Consider the following 19,215-nt stretch of genomic DNA (forward strand, 5'->3'; position numbering starts at 1 on the left):
CTCATAGCTTTTTCTCATTTATTATTTTATTGTAATCTCTTTTGGTTATCGTTTTACGGTAAAATATGCGGATTCGTTGTTAGGAGGGAAGGAAAGCAACATTCTCGTCAGAGCGGTTCGAGGCGTGCACTCTTTATTGCCATTAAATCTCTTTGCATCGTACTACTTTCTCTTGGCTCTTTTTCTTCTTCTCTTCCAAATTATAATCCTTAAAATTATCTAATCTCATGCGGATGCCAACGCGTTAAAATAAACGAAATCCATTGTGTTTTAAACGCTACTCGTCGCGTGACAGTCCTCAAGTGTTGCTAGGCTGCTGGCCCTCAATGACGCCAGACTCAAGGAACTATGATTCAAAGTATTCATGCCGTGAGGATCCTCGCAATGCAGGTACAGTCGTGAGCTGACAGATTTGTGGCAGTCGGGGCACAAACGTTTTTTCTTCTTGTCGCGTCTCTTCAAGATGTCGTACGCGCATCTGCAATTGTTACGAGAGAATAAGGGTAGGAGAAATATTCTTTCAAGGGATTTAATGATCAGTGTTTCGTAAGCTCTGCTTATAATCTTTTGTTTTACATCATATAACGGACGACTAGCGAGTAAAAAGTCATTGCAGAAAATTATAATAATGTCGTGATGCAGAATGTTCCCCGCGTGAACTTTTTCGCACAATTTGTTACAATTTGTCTTCAAGAGCAGAGTGTGGTCTTACAAAATTTTTCTTACCTAGCGTGTAATATGTGAGAACAAGGTAATGCTTCCAAAGAATCAGCTTCCAGACCGAATGGTTCGTTACAGCTTCCGCATCGTAACTCCAGATCTTCCTCCATCGCGGTCGCTAGTCTCTCGTGATGCCCTTTTTGTTCCTCATCTCCCAAAGACCCGTAGATTCGCGACAGTCGGGATCTAACTGTCCGCACCAAGAGCTGTAAGTAGTCAGAGCCTTGTAATCTTCTTCTGAATACACATTTCTCACAGAGAATCGTATATGCGCTTTCTCGTTGCGCAAACTATTTCTTTACAGTGATTCTGCGGTAAACCTCGTTTGTTCCCTATCTTATCGTATAACATTAATCTAAATGCCCAGCGATCTCTTTTCTTTAATATTAATCCAATGTTACTTTAGCCTGTATAAAATCCCGATTCTTGACAAACGCTGCATTCGATCCATCTTGGATTTCCTTTAATGATTCAGAAAAAGAACCGTCAAGGAATTTGTTGAATTCTACACGAAGAGAATACTATAACTTTTCCGTATCAATTTATTTGCAGATTTATCATATATTCTAACAGTGCAAAAATAATGAATTTTCTTAAGACGCAAATGTCTTGATATTTAGATTTCAGTTCCCAAAATATAAACAGTACGCGTAAAGTGGAGGAATAATAAATTAAAGCAGAGTATCCTCAAAGCGATATGTTCCTCAAATGCAAAACCCTATAATAACCTTTGCTATAAAATTCTCTCGCCGTATATTTTTATTTTCATTTTTATCGTAATCTCATACGAGAATCTTCTCGTTGTCTTTAATGAAAGACGAAGCGTCATCTTGCAATTTGGAGTTTAACGGCGACCTTCAGCGAACCCCATTGCGAGGTGTTGATGAAGTCACACACTTTATACTTTGAGATAAACTTGTACACATTGCGTTTGCGTTACATGCGCGCATATATAACATCTAAATAGAGGACCAGTTCCATTGATTCATGGACACAAATAGCGCGAGGACCCGGGATGTACACGATATGGGTGTAGTAATATATACATGGAATACCCGTGCGATGTAGCAGTCACGTAATAGTATGTCGATTGTTCTTTTGGCATTTCATTGGGACTCGCGATAACACAGGTCTGCATGATTTTGCGTTTTGAATTTCAAAAGTCATTTCCTACGTCATTTTGTCCGCTAAATACGAATCCGGCTTTAGAATTTCTCTATCACGTCAGGTTTTCCAGGTGATTAGGTTTAAATAACTAAAAATGCTGATTTTGACTATATTCAACCGATTGTTGCTAACAAAGTAATTTTTTTTTTAACAAATTTGCTAACGACATCTTAATGTTCTATTCTTCCCCCTTAAAATCATATAAGATTATTTATTTTACGATTATTTTTGACAGAGATGCTGAAGTTTATTGATATTGAAGATCTATGAGACTCTGAATGAAGACTATCTATTGAAAATCTATGAGACTCAAAGTACATTATAAACATCACGTGACAGTCTATTTCTCATGCATTAGCATGACTTGAATCGATAAATTTATTATTATGAAAACTACGAAAAATTAAAACCAAGAAAATGAAAGAAAATATAGTACTTTATAGTACACAGTAAGAAAAAAAATGAAAGCAGAAAGATAGGATCTTTAGAAGTTATTTTTATAATACTATGTACCAATTAAACATCATTGTTAACATAGCGAAAATTTTCCAAGAAATTTTACTGTCATTTTAAAGAGAATCAATCGCGATCCATCCGATAGAACTTGATCTATAATTCTTATAATTTATTAGAAAATTCGTTCAGGTGTTGGAAAATGGAATGTATAATATATTACATCACATAAACGTATTATTTAAAATTAGCAAGAGTGAAGACGATAAAGAGGGGAGAGAGAGAGAGAGAGAGAGAGAGAGAGAGAGAGAGAGAGAGAGAGATCTGCTTTTCTTTTGGTACGTGCAACTCGTTCTAAATACTCAACGTGTGAAAAGCTTTACTGCGATTTCCGAAGACTGAAGTAAAGAGGAGAAAACCTCCAAGTTTTCACGTCTAACGGAAGGAAGGAAATTGATTTCACAGTACATCGCGTTTTCCTGACTCTTTCTCTCCCTCTCTCTCTCTCTCTCTCTCCCCCTAGTTCTCTCCCTGTTTCTGTTAAATGGAACGAACGATGGGCCGCGCAATCCGCGATCTATATTGGCAGTTTACTTTGGCGCCGACCGATCCCGCCACCTCCAGGAGCCTGGTATTGAACTCGAGGGGTCTACAGTTGCATATCTTGTTCTGGAGTCTGAAAGCTTCTAGACATCTCGCCGCGCCGTCCATCGCTTCCATCTGACACAGCCGATCGCCGGTTGCGGCTGCTGAGCCCATCGCGCTTTCGTACTGTTGAAGCGCTTTCTGCAATATGTCCACCTTTATCTCACCGGTGTTATCGTCCTGAGATGCAGGTCGATGTACTCGATGCGTCAACTAAAGGCTAATTGTATGCGCGATCACTAACTAAAGGACAGATCAAGTTCGAGAGAGACGACTACTTCGCTCGCGCGTCTATGTGTGCGTGTGTGTGTGGGAACGCAACTGCATAAACTTCGGAATTAAAAAATTCAAGTTATATAATGATATCACTTGTGCTCGTGGAATGTTCATTTCAAAGATATCTCTCGGATTAATGTCGAAGCAAAGGATGCGGGATTTCGCGTGGATAAAAGTGTCAATTAAGAAGAGGAAACAGAACCGGATATAGACGACCCTCTAATATTTGGTGTTGTTTTAAATCGAACATTTTTTTCAAATATTTTTGCTATTTACTTTTTAACAGTGTTCAAAGGGATTTGTAGCGTCAAAACAAGGTGAAAGTGGTATGCGTTGCAAGCGTGATGTATGTTGCGTTCAAAATGCTTTTATAGCATGCAAAGGAACGTCCCAGTGATGACGTTTTTCGTCGTTGTTGATAGGATACCGTGTATGATAGTGTTGATATATTCAATAAGGCTTTCAATAGTTCCGATAGAATCACAGCACTTGACGCGAATGCCGATAAAAATATTTGCCTACAAAAATGTTTTTTTTTTTCGACGGGATATGTGATATGCAAATAGATATATAAAAATGTGTTGATGCGTTATTTCCCGTTGCAATGTTCCAAATATGCAAACGAAAAAGAAAGATATATATATATATATATATTTTCTTTTTTATACATATATATACGATGTTTATATATAATTTTATATCAGTTATCATCATAATTAGTATGATCACAAAATGATAAATAGAGAAAAATAAGAGATAACATTATTATACCGTAAGAAGAATTTTACTATAACTGTCCTGGTGAAAGATACGAGCAAGGAAAGTTAAGAGGAGTCGTAACAGTAACTTATGGCGAACTTACATTTATGTCGGACTTCTTCCTGTAAATGTCTCCCATAATACGGATGCTTCGGGCATAACTGGCTTGGTCGCCAGAAACTAGTGACAGCCGTGTCGCTTCCTACACACAATGTGTAAGCAATGGATTCGTATAACTGTTGAACATCCGTGTTATAATATAGCGTGAATTAATTATTGCGATCTGTCTTAACAGCGTTTACAATATACCGTATCTAGCAACTTTCATAAGTCATACAGCAAAGTGCACAATATTCTAAATAGTGCATACTTTTTTCACGAGTATCCGAGTATTCGGTCAAAATCAATTGTCGCGTAATCAACGATGAAACTGTTCTGTGCGGAATGAAAGAAAAAAATTATATATATATATATATCCCCATAGAAAAGTTTGCGCGATATCCTCGCAATACATTTCGTTCGAAGTCGTTTGAAGAAGCGAAAGTTTCGCGGTGATTCCGTATCTTTGATCCAAGTGACGTAAGTTTTCCCACTCGCGCGATTCCCGATCGGAACTTTACCGAACAATAATCGTGAGCGTCGCCCAGCTCGCCCTTTTTCCGCAATGCCGCGGCCATCTGCAATAACGCCGCCCTGTGATGACGCGAATTCAGATCTCCCAGTTGTAAACTTCTGGAGAGATCGTAAGCTCTCGCCGCATATCGCGCGCTCTTGTCCGCGTCCTGTAACCTACAGTAAAGTTCCGACAGGCCGACGTATACCTAAAAAAGAAACCAAATTATCAGGATAGGCAGCTGTCGCCATGAGCAGACTAATTAAGAGAGCATCGCGAAGCAAATTTCCACGCGAGCCCTTATCTCAATATATATTTCAAAGGAGAGAAAGAGAGTGAAGAGTCATTACTTTTCCCCGAATCTCTCTTTCTTTGCCGGAGTCTTGCGAATTTGTGATACGTATCTCTTTATTTTGCGAGATCATGCACACAAGAGATAAAGCAACACGGCATTGTAACGGCGGCATTTTTTTCAAATCGCATTGACATTCCATTATCCAAGAGGAAATGGAAAAGATATATTAGTCGTAAAATTATATATCGTATCACAAAGACGAATTACTTATTTTATTTATTTATATTTGCCATATAACATTCTATGGCACGTAGACGTATGTTCGTAAATAGGGAGGTTTCTATTAACAAACAATTCTCCTAATTCTGCTAATTGATAAGTAACTCTCCCATGAGAAAAAGAATTCTCTGATTGAACCAGACAGATACGTTCCGAAACTCACATGAAAAGTTACGAACAACTTTCCGGTCCTCCACTGTACACTTTAAGGAGTCAACTCCAGAGTAAAACAATAAATTCTAAACTCTAAACACAAAGTAATCCCGACTTGCAACATCTGCGTATTTACCGGGACAGTAATCCCAGCAATGACAACCAACATACTCGCTCGAGGATTCAGACAGTGTTTATCACGCGCTGCAAACAAATTGGATCAAAGATGCAATCGACTGACTTACATTCGACAATGCGAAGGAGGTCGGGCAAGACGGGTTTCTCGCAAGAACGCGACGCACGACTTTTTTAATCGTTCTACGTGGTCCTGTGCGTTAATTAACGCGAACATCGCGACAATAATGCGCGATGCTTGTCGGGATCGCGTGAGAAAGAAAACAAAGAGGCAAACACAAAGAGAGCTAATTACCTGCAGTTCTAAGGAGGGATCTTGAATGGAGTGGGCGATTTTGTGGGCTCTCTGAAACGCTTCCAAGGCCTTGCAGAATCCCGCTAGTTCTAAGTGGACTCTGCCTACAGTTAAGTGAACTAATCCAGCAGTGGCGCACTGGTCGCACTCGTTATACAAGCTGCGTAGATGTAAAATTACAGGCGTTAAATCTCGATATGTACACACACACACACACTATATTATATATTGAGAATCACCGACAATCAGTTATTTATATATATCTATCGATCACGATCGACTCTATTTCCTTGAACTTATTATCATTGTTCTTACGATCAGAGGTATACCATACTAGATATATTTTAGTTTAGTTTTTGTGCTGCATGATCTTTTGAGCATGTCGACGGATAATCTACTTGATGACCGTAAATAGATATGAAAGACGTTCAAACCTGTGCCGGGCATAGTCTAACGCTCTATCCAGGGCGCCTAATCTCTCGTGTGCCCTGGCTAAGTTCAAATACGCTTCCGCCCGCATGTTCGGCGAGTCCAATTCTTCCGAAATACATAATTGCTTGTGACCGAACTCGATGCTGTCCCTGGAAGGGTAAAAAGCCTGACGATGGAATCGAATCGCCGTAAGACCCCTGCGAAGGCTTACACTGAGAAGCGAGACGAAACAGGAAACGGGCAGGCTGAACGTGGTTATCTTCGCGAAAGATAGCAACGATCGAGATAAAACCGGGACTTAAACTGGACAATTTACACACAATTAAAAATTTACTTTTATACTATACAATAAACGGAAGATTATATTATCCGCGATGCAATACGTTTGATTTTGTCTAAATCGGCGTTCTTAATCACAGCTTTATCTTTAGCCCGAGTTTCGACCTTTTAATATACCGCCAAATTAATCGATAATAGAGAGAAACAATAATCACTCTCTCTCGTCAAACGTGGGACAGTTTCAGCTTGCGAATGCAATTTGGCTACGATTTTTCTACGTGAAGAAATCAATGAGCGGCGAAATCGTTAGATGGGTATTAGAACCACTGACAATGTTGCGTGCCGCTCCTTTGAGTCGACACCGAGAGATCCGTGATGCGGACGCATTATAACAATACGCATTATATGCTACGACGTGAGCTTTCCGCCGGTCGGTGCGCGGCTCGAGAGCGCACGTTGCTCGCCTCAAAAAAGATTCAAACTTTTAACTGCCCGATGAAAAATCAACATAGCAACATAAAACAAACACCACCTCATCTCGGCATCTTGTACTGAACCCGTTTATGTCGTATCATACACGCTCTTGTAATGACATGTGTTCTCATGTGTGTATAATTTTGACATGTGATATTTGCGATATATATGATTGTATAGGGATGCTGAAATATATTAGATTATGGGAGATCTAATGCAAGACATATTAGAAAGTATACAGATATTGGAAGGCATCAGGTTTCACGCAGTTTCATGCAGTTAATGAAAGGAAAATTGCAACGATTGCAAAGATTGATGAATTTTACTACTCCGATGAACCTACCCCGATGAATCACCTATCTCGTATCTGGTAGCAGATCTTTTTTAATAATTTTGAAAAATTAAATTTTCCTTATTAAGATATCAAATACGTTCTAACATTCATCAAATGCACTGCAACCCTCTTCTTTTACTGTCTGCATCTTATTCAAAGCATTTTGTACAAATTCTGTGTAATTCGTCACTTTTTTTCATATGGTACACACATGATTTCAAAACCGCCCATTACTCACTCTCTTTTGGCTAAAGTACAGTTAAAATATCCGACTAAAAATCGCCTGCCAATATCGGGTCAATATAAAAAATCTAATAGTGTTTAATAATTGCCCGATGCAAGAGTGGCGGTCGTAAAATCCCCCGTCAGGGACATCAGTCTGATCTGTTTCGACTCAAATACAAATAGACAGTACATACAAACGGGAGCAGAGCGGGTCTTTCGCGCTCGCACGGCTTTATTCCATAAAAATACCTGTATTTGCCCCAATCCATGTACGCCTGATACAGATATCCGAGAAGAGTGAATTTATCCTCGCGGTGCCTGATGCTCTTCAATGCGCCCCTCCATTTTCTAACCGCGGCTTGTTGTTTATGAGCCCGGTACAATTTCAGACCCTGCTCCACCTGAGGCACACGAAACAACAATCCCGGCACTTCGTGTCGCAATTTACAACAAGCCGTCGATTTATAGTAGTAAATGCAACATGTATTATAACTCGCGCGCGCAGTTTCCTCTTTCTTCTTCTTTTCCCGTTTCGTGAGAATTCATCGCGGGGCGGGTGAAAAGACGAAGATCGTTACAAGCTGATCTCCCCTTTTCTAAATTACTCGTCCGTGTAAAATCTGTACCGTCCGATTTAACGCATCGCTTCTTGCGCGAGTCCTTGAATTTCCGCTGATCATGCGCGCGCACTCTTGTACTTTTCCCGATATGCCCATGTACTTCCTCCTGGTCAATCATGGTCAGAGACCGCGGACGGCGGACCTTGAAATCGATGCTCACGAAATTGACATTGAGTCAGTCCCGGCCCTCTCAAGCGAAGACGCATCGTCTAAGAACGCATGTGCACATCAAAGAGGAAGTCGCGCGAAGTCTATTAATACGGGTAATATTAATAGACGGTAATCCCCTTCATTACTAGGCTCGTTTGATTGTCGCGTGACTCTGCGGCTCACGCGCCGCTGTTGTGCATGTAATTCCGCATACTATCAAAATTCGGGGAGGATCCGCTCTTTATAAAATCGTGAAAACAGTCTTGATATTCCGGAAAATAACGGGAATCGATCAGCCGACAGAATGGGAACAAAAATTGTTTTGCGCACGCATGCATGCAACGTGCACACACATGTATGTATATAAGTTATTATATTCCGAACAAATTGGGTGTGAAATTCGGAATTTTATGTCGCCGATCAGCGAGTTTTATGCTGACGACCGGGCTCCGCATTTGAAATTTAATTTCCGCGCGGAATTATACTGTCTACATAGTGGCGAATAAATTAATAACGCGAGCACGCTGCATTGTGCAGTTACGGGTTTTAGATGATTCGCGCGCGGAACGGGCTTTAAATGATAGGTGGCCGCACCAGGAAGAGCAGATCGAAGCTGCGATACGCAAACGTGATGCTCTTTATCACGCGGTAATAACCACAAAGTAGATAATGCGATGAATAGGAGCGAGCTGCGGCAGAAGGCCGTATCGATTCGACCCTGAACCTTGCCCCCGGCAGATCTAGCTCTACGATAAAATATAAATAGCGTCTCGAGGTACGTAAAAATGTGTCCGCGTGCGTGCGCGCACGACCGAGATAATAATTGCCGCGCGTCAGAACGTGGCGGAGATCTAACGATACGCGTTGGCGCACCGCCTCATTCGCCATCATCTCGGCAACCTTGCGAAGAGCCTTGTTGAGAAACACTATCGTGGTGGCTCGAGGACAGGACATTTTCTAAGGAACACATTCCCGAAGGACGAACGAACGTTCTCGTGCCGCGGCGCAACTTCGAGCCCCTCTCGGTTGGCATAATAAGCGAGAATAGGATTTTTAATGTTACGGCCTTGACATTATTATGACATTAATTTTTTTTATCCGTGCTAGGATAGACCTGGCAATCTTTATGGTCGATCTTAGCAACCTTGCGAGTGAAAGCTCCATGTGCATAGAGTATAGGTGTTTTGCGGTCGCAAGGACATCAAGGAGTTTTGAGTAGCGCGGGGATTTTCCTCGGAGAAACGACATCGATATAAATCTCCGTGGGTTTTTGCCAAATACGTAACGATCGTGGCGCGTCGCGTAACTTCGATGTGAGAAAATGTGAATGCAAATTATGTTCGTTATTATGTAAAGCGGACATCATATGGATCAACTGTCAGACGCGAAGCGCGAAATCATAAGTCTCGCTAGGTGAAATGTATTCGGAACGTTGAACACGGTACAACAAGTACTTCAGTTTTAGCGGTTACGGAAGGATAGCGTGACCGCTCGGCTACGGCATGCACATCGTGAACTTGACAGTGACCGATAAAGCGTGTTCGCTTGCGAAATATGCCTCGTTATGTAGCCGTCATGTCCTTTTGTTGCTTGAGTGGCCCTTCAGATACTGTTACTCGTTTGACATATTACACGCCGGGTTCTTTCGACGCGTTACACCGTTCCGATGACGTCGCGTTCGTTGAATACCGCGAAACGTTTCGAGAATCGCGCATTTCGATATTAGTGATATTAGGAAATCGTGTTCACTTTTTGAAGTGAGAACTTTGATAAATGCTCTGGAACCTTGACGGAAAGCACAGTGGGCACGCTGAACGTTCGCAAGTCCCGATGAATAATTATAGCGTCGGGTCTTTTAAACGAAACACAATGCACACACTGTGCATTGTGTAGCACAATGCACTATGTAGCTAAACAAGCGGAAACAAGTCAAACAAGTATAATATTATATCCATTTCAAATGCGCGCGCAACGTTTACATCTCTATATTTCCTTTAACCGTTTATATGCCAATCAAAGAGAATCAGTATATACCAGTGTAATTTCGCTGGGAAGCAGAGATTTTACGTTCGTTATATCTTCTACTGTTTTTCCGCCTTTTTTCATTCTATTACCAAGCTGTTATAATTTACTCTCGAATTTCTCTGTTGAACAAACTTTAATGTCGCACCGCGTCTCGCAGACACATTGCCTTTTACGAGCAGGAACGAGCATCTGTACCAAATTCAACTATCCGATTCAACTTCCCCGAGAGAATAAAGGTAAAAGAGAGAGAGAGAGAGAGAGAGAGAGAAAATATATATATATATAATAAAGTACTTACCCTTCTTCGAGCTAATTGTTGATCAAGCCGCTTTCTGCAACCTATGAGACACTCCCATATACCAGCACCCGACCTACCATTTTGGTAATGGCCGTTACTGCCATTGCCGTTCTGATTTCTGTAATCCTCCTCGGAAAAGTCGCAAACGTCGAGCGGATGCCTCGATCCATCAGGGCTACCCAGCAGCTCGGTCGCCGAGAGCTGATGACTCGCCGATCTGTGACAAATTTTTCAAAAAACTCAATGTTAATTCGCGAACCGATTTTTGGAGTCTCGTCATCTCTCTCTCTCTCTCTCTCTCTCTTTCTCTCTCTCTCACTCACTCACTAGCATTATCATTTTGTCGTGTTCATATCTTAACAACGAGCCACTTGATAGCTCGTAGTTAAGACCACCCACAAGTTGGAGGAGTTGTAACTCTCCCTACGCCTTGCTATCTCATAAATCATTCCGAGTTTGGCTAAAGAAAGTAACGGTAATTAGAAGAGAACCATGGCAAGAGAGAAAATTAATTTGCCGCCCTGCTTCTTGAACACGAGAATCCCGATATTCGCTGCTGAATCGTGAAGAATGACAAAACCGCGCTTGTATGTGTGTATGTGTGTGTGTGTGTGAGCGAGCACGTTGTAAATAGAGTGGAATCATTAAGAGGTCAACGACTACTTAGTATCGCTTTACATCTATCATCGGCTATTTAAGGGTGCTCGACGGTATTAAAGGTCGATTTGAGCAGCCGTGGAATTCCATGCCCTCCGTGAAATCCGATGAGAGGAATTTAAAGAAGACGTGACCGAGCGCCGTGCGGTATATTCACAACATCGATCGCGCTTAAGTTCCGTAGAAATCCTAAAATTGTTCTCACGTGCGGTTGATTTATGCTCTCGATATGACAAAATGGAACGTATCCGTTTTCTCGGCGGGATACTCGTGAATACTTAACGCGCGCAGTTACAAACCCGTCGTAAACCAACGGAAATAACATTATCGTGCGTTACGAGCGCGAGTTAAAGGGAAATTTCACATTTTACGCATCGAGTTAGCAAACAGCGGCCTGTTCCGTCGAATGAGAACCTTAGCACGACACTATCAGCTTTTCCCTTTCTCCAAAATGTTAAATGTCCCGCGTTCGTCATTTTGCGGAATACCCGTGAGAACGATTGCGCCATCATTCCGAATATAAAGTATCCCTGCTCCGATCGATATCACACAGGTCTGTATTTTGCGTTTTGGATTTCAAAGGTTATTTCCTACGTAATTTTGTTGGCTGACTACGAATCCGGCCTTAGAATTTCTCTATCACGTTAGCTTTTCGAGATAATTAGGTTGAAATAGCCAAAAAATGCTGATTTTGACTATTATTGCTAACAAAGTAAGTTTTTTCAATATTCGCTAACGGCATCTTAATGTACTATTCATCCTCCTTAACCCCTTCCGTGGCAGAGCAAAATTCAGTAAAATGCACTGAAACCGCCCCAAAAAAATGACGGGGCGGATTTTTTCAATAATTTGTATACTTCAGTTTTTTTGGTCGCTGGAGCCAAATTTGAGGTCAAAATATAGAAATTCACTAAATGTGCCACTTACGGCACGGTTTTGGCTGAACGCACCAGTGCGTCCGTGCCACGGAAGGGGTTAAACTCATAAATGATTTTCTATTTTACGATTATTTTTGACGGACATATTGAAGTTTATTGATATTGAAATCTATGAGACTCAAAGCACGTTATAGACATTATGTGACGGTCTGTTTTTCTAGCATGACTTGAATTGATAAATTTATTATTATGAAAACTATGAAAAATTAAAATAGAATAAAATAGAACAATAGAATAAAGGAAAATATAGTACTTTATAGTACACTGTGAGAAAAAAGTGAGAGTACAAAGATAGGATTCTTTAGAAATTATTTTTATAACACTATGTATCAACTAAACATCATTGGTCACGTGGTAAAAATTCTCTAGGAAATTTTATTGCAATTTTTCAATCAAACTTCCAATGTTTTTATGTTGAATTTGCGAATTATAATAATAATCAGTTGAATATAGTCATATAGCAGTTTTTGGCTATTTAAACCTAATTATCTCGAAAACCTGACGTCATAGAAAAATTCTAAGACCGGATTCGTATTCAACGGACAAAATTACGTAGAAAATGACCTTTGAAATCCAAAACGCAAAATCATGCAGACCTGTGTAACCGATTGAATATAATGAAAATCGGTATTTTTTGGCTAATTAAACCTAATTATCTCGAAATCTGATGTGACAGAGAAATTCTAAAGCCGGATTCGTATTCAGCGGACAAAATTACGAAAATTAGAAAATTAGAAAATAGTCTTTCAATTCCAAAACGCATAAAGTTTTTGAAATTTTGCAGACCTGTGTATTTTGCGAGCCCATATTAAACACTAGATAGTTAGATGATGGATGTCGGCGACTGACCTCTTGCGGGTTCGATGTGCGCAGATTCTTAATTTATTTCTAGGACGAGCGGAAGGAGCACACGGAGATAAACCGCTTTTGGCCGTCGTCCCAGAGGTTGAGTTTGCAAACTGCGTGTTAGGAAAGTTACAAAGTATATGGGGTGTCTCATCCTTGTCAAGTTGCTTTTCGTTTACAAATTCTTGGAGCGAGTTCGTGTCGATCCTCCCTCACTGGAAATATTGCGAGATTTTCCCAAGACGCGCCTTTAAACTCGGATAATTAATTATCTCGCTGACAATGCCTTCAATTAAAGTGTCGCTGAGGTAAAATTTACATGAAACAAAATAAGAATGAAATTTTGTCGTCAGCTCGCACCTCTGAAACTTTGTCTTCTCCATTCTTTCGATTATTCACTATGCGAAAATTATTATAATTCTAATCTTTTCATTAACGCAGGAAAAATTGATCTCTCGCATAACGATGAAAACTTTCGGACGAAATCCAGAATGGTAAAGCAATGAAGTACATCTGGGGCACCCCGTATATATAGGGCCAGGGGTTTTTACCTAGGTACCTATATCTACCCTACCTTACCCTACCCTATCCTACCCTACCCTACCGCAATACGACCCACACTGTGCATCACCACCCACCCCGAGGACACTAAAATTTATTTCTATTTCGATTTTCGATTGTAATATACACCGAGACGCGGCAAAATGTCTCGCTACGTCCTCCTGTCATCAGCTACATCGGTTCCCACTTGTAACTCCAGCAACTTGAAACACACGCGCGATATCTCTTATTATTTTATATCTACACATCCACGTGTATACGTTTCACACCACTTCAACAGAAACATTCTAACGTATACGCCTCCTCTTGTATTTCCGTTTTCTTTTTAAAATAAACCAGTTACTTTCACAGATAGACACTTTCGACGTAGATACTGTTTTATAATACGTAACAGTATCCACAGCGCGAGTATAACGTTTCTTCTCGTTAAGCGGCGTTATTAGAGAGCGAAGGAGTTAATTGGTAATTATTTCGCATTAGGATTGATTAAGGTAAACCACCGTAGGAGAAGATTTACCTCGCGCCTGACACTTGATAGAAATCCCGTGGGAATCGCGGCTCCGTCGCAAATTACTTTCTACCCACGCTAAGGTTTCCCCCCAAAAACAGCCGCGCGCGTCTCTGTATGCGCATTTACATGTGTTGTGCGTGCACGCGCGCGCGTCAACTCACTGTTTCTCTTTTGCACGCTTGTGTATATATATATATATGTATGTATGTATGTATGTATACAAGCGCGTATCGTGTAAAGCGAAGAGTATAAGACACTCTATCGCTTTCCCGCCGCGTTCGCTAGGTGGGCGAGGCACCTGCGACCTCTTTTGCTGACCTATTTACGAGCTACGAGGTACGGTACGGCGTTGCGATTCTAAGTGGAAAATCGAACCATCCTCTAGCTCTTCCACGCGTCGTGAGCGATTAACGAATACAAGACGCTCGGTTCCGTCATTCTCCTGAAATGTACGCACTTTCCGCCTCGCCGGAACGTCTTCCTCGCGTTTAATCTCGCGTCAATCTCACGTTTCAGGGAGCATGTACACCTAACAGATCGAAAAAAAAAGTAAATTTCGGGAATTTTTTTCTGGAAAACTATTGAAGTTGTGGGATCCAAGTTTTTTTATATAAAAATTCTTTAAGAGAATATTTATGATTTTTTATAGTCAGCAGTTATAAAAAATAATAGAGATATAAGCGAAAGAAGCAGTGTTCGAAAAGTCCACATCATCGGTACCAGATGTAGTAGCTTTCCTAAAACTCAACTGAAACAGAAAAGAGAAATAGAATATTAAAATAGATAGTATAATTTTCCGCGTGTCGTAGCCGATTTTGAAAATATCAATTTTTGACAAAATAGCAGACGTTGAATCTATAACATAGAGATTTTCAAGGAAAAATTCATTCATTTTTCTCCTGTAAAAAAGAACTAAGTATCGTAAAAAAGAAATCCTATGACATACAATAGAGAATTATGTATAGAATAAGTAGATGCGACGACTATTCTCCCGTGCAGCATATTGATGTGCGTTCGGTCCGACACTTATGTTCATCGCATACATTATTTGTAATAATGAAGCTGCATCATTATTAAACATGCAAGTAGCTATATATGCAGCAATTTCGACAATAATAACTCCGCTATGCATTGTTTTTGGAATTACTTTTCACATTAAATTATTCAAGCTTACTCGTCACTATTTTGCTTATAACCAATAACGCGTCATATTCCGATGTAGCAGAAAACACTTAAAAAGTTCAAAATTTAATATCAGGTATTAGGCGTTTCCGGAACTGGAATGTCGTTCGCACTTTTTAATTTTTTCGCACTGGCACTAGTACTTGCCTTGTTTCTTTCGGCTTCGTATCGATTTTTAGGTGGCATCCTTTTTCGTTATATCTTTCCTAAATCTTCCAGAAATATGATCTTGTCTCGATCCTTTCCTTCCTTTCATTTTCACTTAGAACATTGCAAAATGAAGGCTTCGATCTTGGCTCTAATTGCCAGCTGCACGAACGGCAAGCTACTGATGAATTAAGCTATATTTATGTCTGGATAGCCGTTACGTTCAAAATATGTGATTAAAACAGGCTCTGTGCAGATATACAACAGCGAGAAGTATAAGCTATATAACAATAAATTCGGGAAGAATAATACACAGGACGAACAGTCAGGCCACGCTACCTGAGTGGCTCCCGCCTATGCAAGTTTCCAATGTCTCAGGCCTATAACTTTATCATTTGTTGCAATATTGACTTAAAACTTGGAGAAAATATTCTCTACACATAAAGCTTTAAGAAAATATAAAAAACGAAAGATCGATTTTTTAAACTCTGCTAGATGTGTATGTGCCCCCTTAAAGCCACTCGAAACAAGAGGAATGTTCTCCCACGCGAGGGAATCTGCATAAAAATTGATCCCGCGAAATCATGGGGTACGACAAAAGAAGATTATATGCGTTCAAAATTTTTTCCTCAAAACATTACATTGTCTCGAATAGCGCGGGAGAGGACGGCAGTTCGTGGGGGAGATTGAAATTTCGGGATGTCATCTCTTTCTCTCGAAATAATCTCTTTCAGTTTTTCTCTCTCGTCCCCATCTAAATCAAACCACAGAACGGGAAAAGTACGCGACATTCGGTGTAAAATATGAAAATTAAACCTCTGTTACTCTCGCAATTTTCACGCTGCGGCAGCTCTGCAATTTGTTTTTTCACAACTGCTATTTCGTCATCGCGTTAATTTTCAACGTTAACTGCGCATGTTATAACGCAAACAAATCATCATTTTCGCCAAAATATGAATTCATTAGGCCACCACCTCAATTTGTAAATTGGCTGCGTTCCGAACATGAGGCAAGAGGAGAGAGAACCTCATTTCAGAGACACATAATCCCGACACTTTTCAGCATCGGCCCGTTCGTTTCTCCCATTCTTCTGTATATACGTACATGGAAAGCACACGTTTCATTTCCCATTTCTCTCAGAGAAAGATGCGCTAACTTTTATTGTTTCAAACACACGTCCGGCGCACGTCCTGTTAAGCGCGTTTGTGTAAACTCGCTCCTTTGTGTAATCCGCGAACGTCCTTTCTTTTCCGGTAAACGTATTAATAATTACTTCTCTTACTGCACACGCATACACACACACACACACACACACACACACACACACATTGTATTAATTAAATATATTAACTGCAATCGAAACAAAAACAACGAAATATTTAAGCAATTACGTTCGCTTCGATGTCTCGTGACAATCAATAACCGTAAATAATTGGTTAAATAACAAATATCGAATATTGAATCAACGATAGAAAACGCAGGTGAAAACGCTGCAAATCGAGTAGAGAGAAAACTGGGCATGCTCTTTTCTACCGGCGAAAAACAATACGTGAAACACAGAACACTTTCGGACACCGCGTTCGTATCACGCCATTCACTCCATTTCCGTACCATTCCGTAATAATAAATTAATCGCGGACGGGTAACGAAATGTTGCATACCTCTCGCGAGCCCATCTTATTGAACCGAGACGATCTTCGCCGGCGAAGATCAATTTATACGAGCGTGAAACAACGAGAATTATTCTCGCGCACTTTCTCGCTTCTGACGTCACAAACCGAAACAAGTGGCATAGACGTCGGCGGTCCCTCATCTCGCGCTCGATACAATTAATGTTACGCCCCGACGTCCGATGCAAATCGTGGCTAACAATTGTACAACGCGGCCTCTCTTACTTTCCATTTGCGATAATTAAGGGGTTCTCGCCCTCACGAGATCAATTAGAATATACATAATACGGCCAACTCACGCCTTCCGGTCGCAGTCTCCTGCTCCTCGCGCTGCGAACCGTAGAGGTCCTGGTGGTGGGTCGCTATTTCCGGAGTAAACAACAATACTTGCCCGAGGTAATACCTGGACGAAATAGACTCCCATGACATGGCTGTGCGTCTTCTTCCTTGGCTGCGCGGCTTCTTCTTCTTCTTCTTCTTCTTCTTCTTCTTCTCTCTTCTGCCCCGTGCTGCCCCAGCTGTTTCTTCTCGCTTTCTCTTCCCGGCGCTCTAATCTCATCTCTCGCCGTCAGCATTGTCCCGCCCGCGCACCCGCGTAAGACAGCGCATATCACTTGCTTGCTTGGCGAACGACACAACTCGCGGCCCCGCCGAAACTCGATACAACATGCGTTGCCTCGAGGCCCCAATCGGCCTCATTCGATCGATCCCCCGCGAACAGATACCCCCTCGACCTCGACGTACCGCGTACTATAGAGAGTCTTGTCGTCCCTCGCGCAACGAGCTCGAGGATCAAGAGATCGACGGGATCAGGATCCCGTGCGATCGGAAACACTCGAGACGCATACACCCGTTCGATCGCTGATTACGATCATCCTACGGATTCACCCGGCCGATCTCCGCATGTTTGCGGCCAGAGGAAGGAGGAAAAAGCTGATGTATGTATGTGTGTGTGTGTGTGAGTGTGTGTCGGTTCGTATAAGTGGCGAGAGGCAACGGAAGCCGCGCACCTGTCGAAAATCCGACAACTTCGATTCAGCGACGGGACTAATTCACGAAGCGGTAACACGCAACGGGTCGCCCACGAGGGTGTGAGAGCCCTCGTCGGCGAGGTCGGCGAGGACACGGGGACGAACGCGCAGCGTCGAAGACGTCGAGACGTCTCCGCTTGACTCTTTAGGTTCTAGGACTTTCAGTTGGACGACGCGTCGAGTGACTGTCGGTTTTGTTCCTCGTTTTGTTGCCGCTTCCCCGACGAGAACTTGCTCGTTTCGAAAGCGTGGGAAGGAAGAACGGAATCGCGCGATGGCGATAGTCGCGCTGAGGTAGATTGAGGAGCGTCGTGAGTCGGGCTTCTCGCCCGAGAGATTTGTGGACAGACTCGATGCGCTTATTTCGTATAGTGTGTGTGAGTGTGTGTTTGCGTGTGTACTAAACGTATAAGTGGGATGTACACCTCGACCGAGAGAAAAATAATTTGCACGTCCGTGTACTTATTGTACATGCTCTTTGTACTTATGTATCTAGTTGAGCACCGTGGACTCGCGCGAGTACTCGCGCGTATTGACGACGAAGAGAGAAATTCGTTACTTCGTTTCCTTCGTTTCCTCGTTCTCTTTCTCTCTTTTGTTTCTTCTTACGCTGCTTATTTTTTTTTTTTTTTCTTTAACGTAATTGGCAAATGTCTCGTGGCAGTTTCCTCGATTCACACAGCTGATCGAGAAGGATTGGTAAGGTTCGACTCGTTAACACGTGTAGTAACACACAGAAACGACCGCTCGAGTCTCACGGTACTTCAAGTGTTTCCACCTTCTCTTGCACTCGCACGGAGTATCACATGTAACAAATAGCCGCTTCTCGCTTCGCTTATCCCGCTCTCTTATTTCTCGTCTACGGCGATTTTCATGCGATTTTCAATCCGTTAAAAGACGACCTTCCTCGCCAATCGAGCCAATCGTGCGCGTCACTTGTTTGAATTATCGATATCTGATTATCAAGAATCGCGTAACGTCATATACTATGTAAGTTTTCAACGTTGTGATTTAGAGATCTATGAAGGTTTAACATACATATACA

General features: G+C 41.5%; 1 protein-coding gene across 4 annotated transcripts; it reads right to left on the reverse strand.

Annotated features, from left to right (window-relative positions):
• Positions 1-107: 107 nt before the first annotated feature.
• On the reverse strand, positions 108-19,215 carry LOC105187962 (43 kDa receptor-associated protein of the synapse homolog). 4 transcript variants are annotated; one of them, XM_025298132.1, is made up of 10 exons: positions 17,439-19,215; positions 10,628-10,844; positions 7,784-7,935; positions 6,225-6,371; positions 5,791-5,950; positions 4,641-4,841; positions 4,124-4,222; positions 2,935-3,141; positions 727-926; positions 108-478 (listed from the first exon to the last, which is right to left on the reverse strand). In XM_025298132.1, exons 1-10 carry the CDS (start codon positions 17,696-17,698, stop codon positions 271-273), a joined length of 1,851 nt encoding a protein of 616 aa, XP_025153917.1. In that variant the 5' UTR covers positions 17,699-19,215; the 3' UTR covers positions 108-270. The 4 variants fall into 4 exon arrangements, with proteins under 4 accessions (XP_025153917.1, XP_025153918.1, XP_019699092.1 ...); XM_025298133.1 differs by having other exon boundaries at positions 2,935-3,126; positions 17,439-19,214; XM_019843533.2 differs by having other exon boundaries at positions 17,543-19,213.

Source organism: Harpegnathos saltator, unplaced genomic scaffold (genome assembly GCF_003227715.2).
Source record: "Harpegnathos saltator strain DR-91 unplaced genomic scaffold, Hsal_v8.6 scaffold208, whole genome shotgun sequence".
Lineage (NCBI taxonomy): Eukaryota > Metazoa > Arthropoda > Insecta > Hymenoptera > Formicidae > Harpegnathos > Harpegnathos saltator.

What these genes read in the sequence shown, in the direction of transcription:
- LOC105187962 (XM_025298132.1), bottom strand. Translation starts at nt 17,698, where the DNA reads ATGAGATTAGAGCGCCGGGAAGAGAAAGCGAGAAGAAACAGCTGGGGC. An exon ending in GGAGACTGCGACCGGAAGGC is followed by an intron (nt 10,845 to 17,438) that starts GTGAGTTGGCCG and finishes AATTTGTCACAG; the next exon opens with ATCGGCGAGTCATCAGCTCT. An exon ending in AACAATTAGCTCGAAGAAGG is followed by an intron (nt 7,936 to 10,627) that starts GTAAGTACTTTA and finishes CGTGTGCCTCAG; the next exon opens with GTGGAGCAGGGTCTGAAATT.